The sequence below is a fragment of the Hevea brasiliensis genome, chromosome 13 (assembly GCF_030052815.1).
Source record: "Hevea brasiliensis isolate MT/VB/25A 57/8 chromosome 13, ASM3005281v1, whole genome shotgun sequence".
NCBI lineage: Eukaryota > Viridiplantae > Streptophyta > Magnoliopsida > Malpighiales > Euphorbiaceae > Hevea > Hevea brasiliensis.
Window position 1 is genome coordinate 65,101,106 of NC_079505.1, and position 6,740 is coordinate 65,107,845.

The 6,740-nt window shown below is 34.6% G+C and overlaps 1 protein-coding gene across 1 annotated transcript; it reads left to right on the forward strand.

Annotated features, from left to right (window-relative positions):
• Positions 1-1,203: 1,203 nt before the first annotated feature.
• LOC110658649 (uncharacterized) lies at positions 1,204-5,997 on the forward strand. Its single transcript, XM_021816366.2, has 7 exons — positions 1,204-1,609; positions 1,851-1,892; positions 2,715-2,797; positions 2,904-3,005; positions 3,129-3,343; positions 5,347-5,441; positions 5,514-5,997. The coding sequence occupies exons 1-7, from the start codon at positions 1,468-1,470 to the stop codon at positions 5,768-5,770; spliced, it is 936 nt and encodes a 311-aa protein (XP_021672058.2). The 5' UTR covers positions 1,204-1,467; the 3' UTR covers positions 5,771-5,997.
• The last annotated feature ends 743 nt before the right edge of the window (positions 5,998-6,740 follow it).

Consider the following 6,740-nt stretch of genomic DNA (forward strand, 5'->3'; position numbering starts at 1 on the left):
CGACCGGCCATGTTATATGGTAGTGAGTGTTGGGCACTAAAAGAGTCGTATGTGTCTAAGATAAGAGTTGAGGAGATGAAAATGTTAAGGTGGATGAGTAGCCATACTAGACTAGATAAAGTCCGTAATGAGAGTATTAGAGAAAAGGTAGGAGTGGTACCAATTGAGGATAAGTTGAGAGAAGGGAGATTGAGGTGGTTTAGTCATGTGAAGCATAGATATACAGAGCTCTAGTTAGACAAGTAGAGCACGTTAGGGTAGAGGATAGAAAGAAAAGAAGGGGTAGACCTAAACTGACTTGGAGGAGAGTAGTACAACATGACCTAGAAACATTACACATTTTAGAGGATTTAACCCAAAATCGTTTAGAGTGGAAAAAGAGAATCCATATAATCGATCCCAAATTTTTGGAATAAAGATTGAGTTGAGTTGAGTTGAGTTAAATGTAAATAATTTCTCATAAATAATTTGAAAAATCTATAAAAACTTCAATTTACACGTCAACATATGTTACATAATATGCATATACCAATATAGGATTATGATTCAAAATAATCTCATTTCCTTTTAAAAAAAAAGTCATTCTTACATAAATTATTTTCTCAATAATAATAATAATAATAATAATAAAATTCATAAAAATTCACCAATTAAAAAGAAATCTCTTTTTAGATACTTCTACACCTCAAGCATCAAAGATTATATTTTTGAATCCATTAAACTTTAATAAAACTAAAAATCTATTAATATGCTAATTAATTTCAAAATTAGTGAATACTTTATTTAACAATAATTTAAAAATTAAAGATACTCATAATTATATATATAATTTTAAAAAAATGTTAAAACAAATAAAATTTTAAAATTTTAAATCAAATCGAAATCAAATCAAAATTATCAATTCCAACTAATCAATTTCAATTTCAGCCCAATAAATTCAAACCGGTTTGAGGTCTAAAATCATTAACTGTATAGATTCATATATGGTGGAAACGACATGCGGCTCTGCGTTTGAAAGGCAATAAAATTTGGGAATTATATCAAATTCCAATTTCAGAGTCGTTGTTAAGGTAAAAGTTGTAGTAAGTGGATCCCACAAATGGCTTGCTTAAGTCAATCTCACTTCGTATGTCAGGCATGTGTTTTTGAATTGATTTAGATCAAAATTAAATTAACGATTTGGTCAACCTGACTTCATAGTTAAATGCCAAATTGAGCGTTGGTTCAAATTTTAACCATTGCGCAGCCGCCATTACAGTGCCCACTGCAGAACACTGATATCCAATCCAATCAATCAAACGCATCTCCAAGCTCTCGACAATGGAATCTACCAAAGCTTATTACTATTAGCTCTTTTCTTCTTTTCCCGTTACTCAATAATCATGTAGTGGTTTGGTTGGGGTTGGAGAAAAAAAGGAAAAGAAAAGAAGCCGAGTGCGCCAGCTTGCTTTTCTTGTTTGGAAAACAATGAGTGTTTCTTTGACTCTTATGACCTTTAATCTTCATGAAGATCAGCCAGAAGACAGCCCTAATTGTTGGGAGAAGAGGAGAGATTTATGTATATGTGTCATCACCAGTTACTTCCCTATGATTCTTTGTACCCAGCAAGGTCTGCTTTGCCTCTTTGTTTGGTGTCTGATTTTGGTTCTAACTGCTTTTTCCTTCAAATGGTTGATCTGGGTCTCTGTTTTTGCTGTAGATTTTCTTGGGTTTTCCTTAAGGTCGATTATTATGTTGTTTGTTTGTTTGTTTGTCTTTGGCTACTCGTGTTTATTTCACCTGGTTCCGATAGATATTTGAGTAATTTCTGCTGTTGTTTCTTGTTGATCATGTCTGCCTTTTGGATTCAGGTGTAAAATCGCAGTTAGATTATCTTCAACAGGGCTTGCCAGGTAACTTTTGCGATAATTCATTGATCATTTTCTTGCGTAATGATAATTAAGAAGTTGCTGACTATATTCTCTAACCAGTCAAATCTAGTTTTAAGAGAGATTGTGCTTGTGTATTCAACTCCTGATGTTGGTGACATGGGCTTAAGGTGCAAATCAGATGTTCACAGTTAATACATTTGATTTTTTGGGAACACAATCATGACCTTATATATTTTTGTAACTACTATCAAAATTATCATATTCGTATATCAACTACAATATGGAATCATTTAATTTCCCTTTATAACCAAATGCCTTATCGATTGGATCATTACTGTGTGATTAAAACTTTGGGGCTGTTGCTTGATGCAATGATAAGTTTAGGAGTGAGGGGTGCAGTCTTCAGTCTTGAGGACAAGCATCTCATGCAAAATTGCTGAAGCTTGGGATCTGGAGTAGTTCACCCTCTTAGAATGACGCTGATTATCTAAGTCATTCTTTATGTGGGATCGAAGCTTGCACTTAAGATTTCTAAGGTGTTTGCTTATGGGCATGCAGAAGAGGGATGTTGTATAGCTCATACAATAGACCAATAGAAAAATGAACAGGGATGTTGTCAATTGTATTTTGTTTTCAATGCCACTTGATACTTGAGTTGATTCCCATTTAGCGCTTGATATCGTTAGCATATAGAATTTGAGTTTCAGTTACAATTATAAGTTTATATTTGCACTTGTTCTTGTGCTTTTTGTACGATTTTTTCCCCAAGAGTGTGCAATATTGAAAGTGCTCTCTTGATCCTATGAACCTTGAAACTGAGCATTGCTTCTTTATATTCTTAAGGTTATGATCAGTTTGGAGTATCAAGAACAGGATCTCAAGACACTTCTGTTGAATACTGCACAATCTTCTACGACAAGGAGAAGGTCTGAAATCAGTTCCTTTCCAATCTGGCCAAGCATTTACATTGTTTTCGTCTAATATGTTGAGGCAAAATGGCCTTTCTTTATGTCCTTCTGTTTTTCAATGAAGGTAGAGCTGCTAGAAGGTGGAACATTTTGGTTATCAGATTCACCCTCTGTCCCAGGAAGCTTGTCATGGGGTGCTGCAGTTCCGTGTATTGCAACATGGGCTATATCCTTTGAAGTTCCAGCTACTAGTTTTCCAAAAGTTATATCATTTATCTTTTGAGTTCCCAGCCCACAGTTTTGTGTTTGTAGGTTGCTTATGAATTGTTTTCTTTGACATGATGTCCACACATTCCAACTGAAAGGAGTTGAACCGCCGGGCTTTTCATTTCAAATAGTGAATACAAACATGGATGAATTCAGTCCTCGGGCCCGCAGAAGAAGTGCTTTACTGACGTGGCAACACATTGCATCCTTACCTCCAAGCTTGCCAGTTGTGTACTGTGGAGGATTTAACACACTAAAGGAATCACCTACAGGACGTTTTCTTCTTGGGAGATCAAGGTACCTTTGGAATACAGAAATTGAGATTTTTTTTTCTAATTCTTGAGAACAAGGTACCTTTGGTGTGTAGGCATTCAAATATTTTCTCTTGTCATGCTTATTTAACATTGCCCTTGTATAAGGGCCCATATACAGGTCTCAAGTTTGAACATTTTTCTCTTAAAATCTACCATTGGGCATTGGCATTAATCAATTAGCTGGAACGGAGGCATAACTATTTTGTTTTTTGAACATTGTATAGGGGCCCTATGCTTTTCCTGTTGTAGTGTTTTTTTTTTTTTTTTTAATTCCTTTAGGTTTAGGGTTAGTAGTTTCAGTTCAACAACTGGTCATAACTGCCTTAGTTATTCAAAATTCAAACTGCAGTTCTTTGGTGGTTCTCTCTTTCTCAAATCCTCCCTGTTTGTGACCCTAGCTGCATTAGCAGTGTACTGCCATACCATTGCTGACTATGATCAACCTTGCTAGTTCTGTATATCAGGGATAAAATGCTGTATTTATGACGTTAATTCAGACCAATCCCTCCCCTACTCCAGGGAAAACTAGAAGGAGAAAGAACCTGCTTTATTTACAAGAGTGAACAAACAACAAACCTGTGTTAAAATTACTAGTTATTAGTTATATACAAATGGTAATTTTATCTCAGTCTCTTTAGTTATGGAATTTTTTTTATTTTATTTTATTTTATTTTTTTTGTAAGATGGTAGGATAGCGTTGTTGGATATCTGCTGCTTAGAAATGCTGATGGCCATATGGTTTCTGTTTGTCACTAAATCTACAAGTCACAAATTTTGTAAAATTATTATGAACCAACTCTTTGTTCACAATGAAGCTGAAACAGCGAAAGGAAATATGTGACGTTAGTCTATGAAAATCTGCAGTATCTTGGTATAATGATATTATTGTTGGTGAGTAATAGGGATGTTCTTTTTTATTCTTTTTGAATTGTTAAAAAATGTGAATGTGGCTTGGGCTGTGAATTTTTGTTTGTGGAGCCCTGGATTGGGAGTTATAAATTCAGTCTCTAGATTTTCAGAGGTTTTGTATATTTGTGAAATGGAATATTGTGAGTACTATTGTCTACAAAGTAAAAAGGAAAGAGGAGGGGGGAGGCTTGAAGTTATCTTTCTATTGAGCTTTGAGTAAGGGAGGATTGGCTGATGGTGAAATCAACTTTACCTGGATGATCCCACTCCAAGGCCATTCCGTTTGCATTGGAAGCAACAGGGAGAGGGTTCTAGCTATTTATTAATAATCTCCAAAAGTGGAGAATGATTCATTAATGATATCTAAAGACAGTGCTCAACTATTTGGGCACCTAGCTGGGTTAAGACAGCTGTGGGAGTTAGCTTGCTCATGTAAATAGGTACCTCTTGGGAATGTGCGAATGAAAGGAAGTGTGCTTGGACTTGGAGGAGTATGTGTGCTTGTACATGAGAAAAGAGTACTTTACTTCTTGGTCCGCCTGCCATTTTTTGAGACATGTGAAGGGACAGAAAGATGAGGACACTCGTAAGGGAGAAGAGCTTTCTTGATATTCTTAGACATAGCTGGCTGCAATCATTTTTTTTTTTTAATTGTGTGGAATGTTCTTCAGTTTGTAGATTCATTGTCTAGTAGAAAAATTGCTTTTGATACATAGTTGTCACCCTCGTGCTGCCATTTAAAGTTGAAACACATATCATCATTTACTCATCCAAAAAAAAAAAAAAATCTTGAAGAAATACCCTACTTGCGGTTAAGGGCATGCATCGTCAAGTCTGGATTAAAAAACAATGCTCCAAAAAGCTAAGAAAGTCATTTTGTTTTATCTTGTGAATTGTTGAAATTCTTCTTTTTTTTTCCTGGAAACAACTGATTGATTGCTTCATCTTTCTGAGTTCTACTTTTTAAATGAAAATGCTGCCTCTCTGAATTTGAGTGTCAGAAAGTGACTGTGTGTCAGGTTTTTCATTTTTCCTAGTTATGGGACTAACTAAATTACTACTGTCTTTTCCCTTCAGGGAGCATGGTGTTGTGGGAGATATGAGGGATGTATGGCCCAATGCCAGAGTGAGGAAAAACGCTTCCATCATTCGCACTTATCATGGATTCAAAGGTAGTATCTCGCCATTTCTGTTTAGGTCGCTTAGCATGATATAACTATTCTCATATTATCTGGTGCTGTCAGGTGACAAGCAAGGAGCTCTTGAATTCCTCAAGTTGATCTTGAGAGCGCTCTGCCTCTGCTGGGATCGCCAAACTCAGGATTTACATGTGGATTGGATTCTTTTTAGAGGTAGATCTCTGATTCCTGCCTTGTGTGAAGTGGTGAATGATAATATTGACGGGTATTATCCTTCCTCACACTATCCAATATTTGCCGAGTTTGTGCCTCCTCGTTCTGTGAGACTACTTGAACTGCCTTTGAATCAAGAAGATAACTAAATTGGCAACTGATTTGGAGTTGACCCACTTGCCTTCTCTTCCTGTCTGTTCTTTAGCATTTAAACACTAAGATCATTCATTGACTATGTGAGTAATTAACTAATTATGCAGCCATTTCAAGCAAGTGAATATATTATGGCTTGTGCATGTAATCTAAAGCTGTGTAATCTGCCTAGTTCCCTTGAGAATTATTGTAGGAAAGATAAATTTTCTGTGGAGTTTTTGCATGCCAATATGTTACGATCTCACATTGCTAAGTAACGGCCTTAATATGAGGTTAATAAGTGTTTAGGCACTCTCTCCCTATAAGCCGGTTTTCAAGGGTGAATTCTACCTAGTGGGCCTATTCCTTCCATGATTCAACCTTAATGACTCGTGGTGCTCAATCGTTCATATCAATTGATGTCTGTTCTTTTTTCCTTGTGACCATTCCATTGAGGAGAAAACAAGTTATTTCTAGATTACCAAATTCTCAGATGGATCCATTCTGATCCTAACTTTGAATATGCTAGACCAGGAGATATTTAAATTTACAGAATTATATTTTATTTTTATTTTAAAAATAATTAAATAATTTTTTATGGTAATTTAAAAAATTATGTAGTAGGAGCAGCTTTTATTTGTATATAAATCTATGATATAATATAAAAGAAATTCAAAAAAGTTAAATACTTGTATATATCAAATAGGAAAATGAAATTTACAAATTATATTTCATTCATATTTTTTAAGTGAATTAAACTCCGTTTGTTTCATGAAAAATATTTTTTTATAAAATATTTTTTATATTTTCTAACATTTGGGACACTTACAAGAATAAATTAATAGAAAATATTTTCTTAAGTAAAGAGGGAATTAAGTCATTTTTTGTTTTTTATATTTTAATAATTCTATTAAAATATTTATATGTACATGATATAATAACATTGTAACTAAAAAACGAAACTATTTTCCTAGAAAATATATTCTA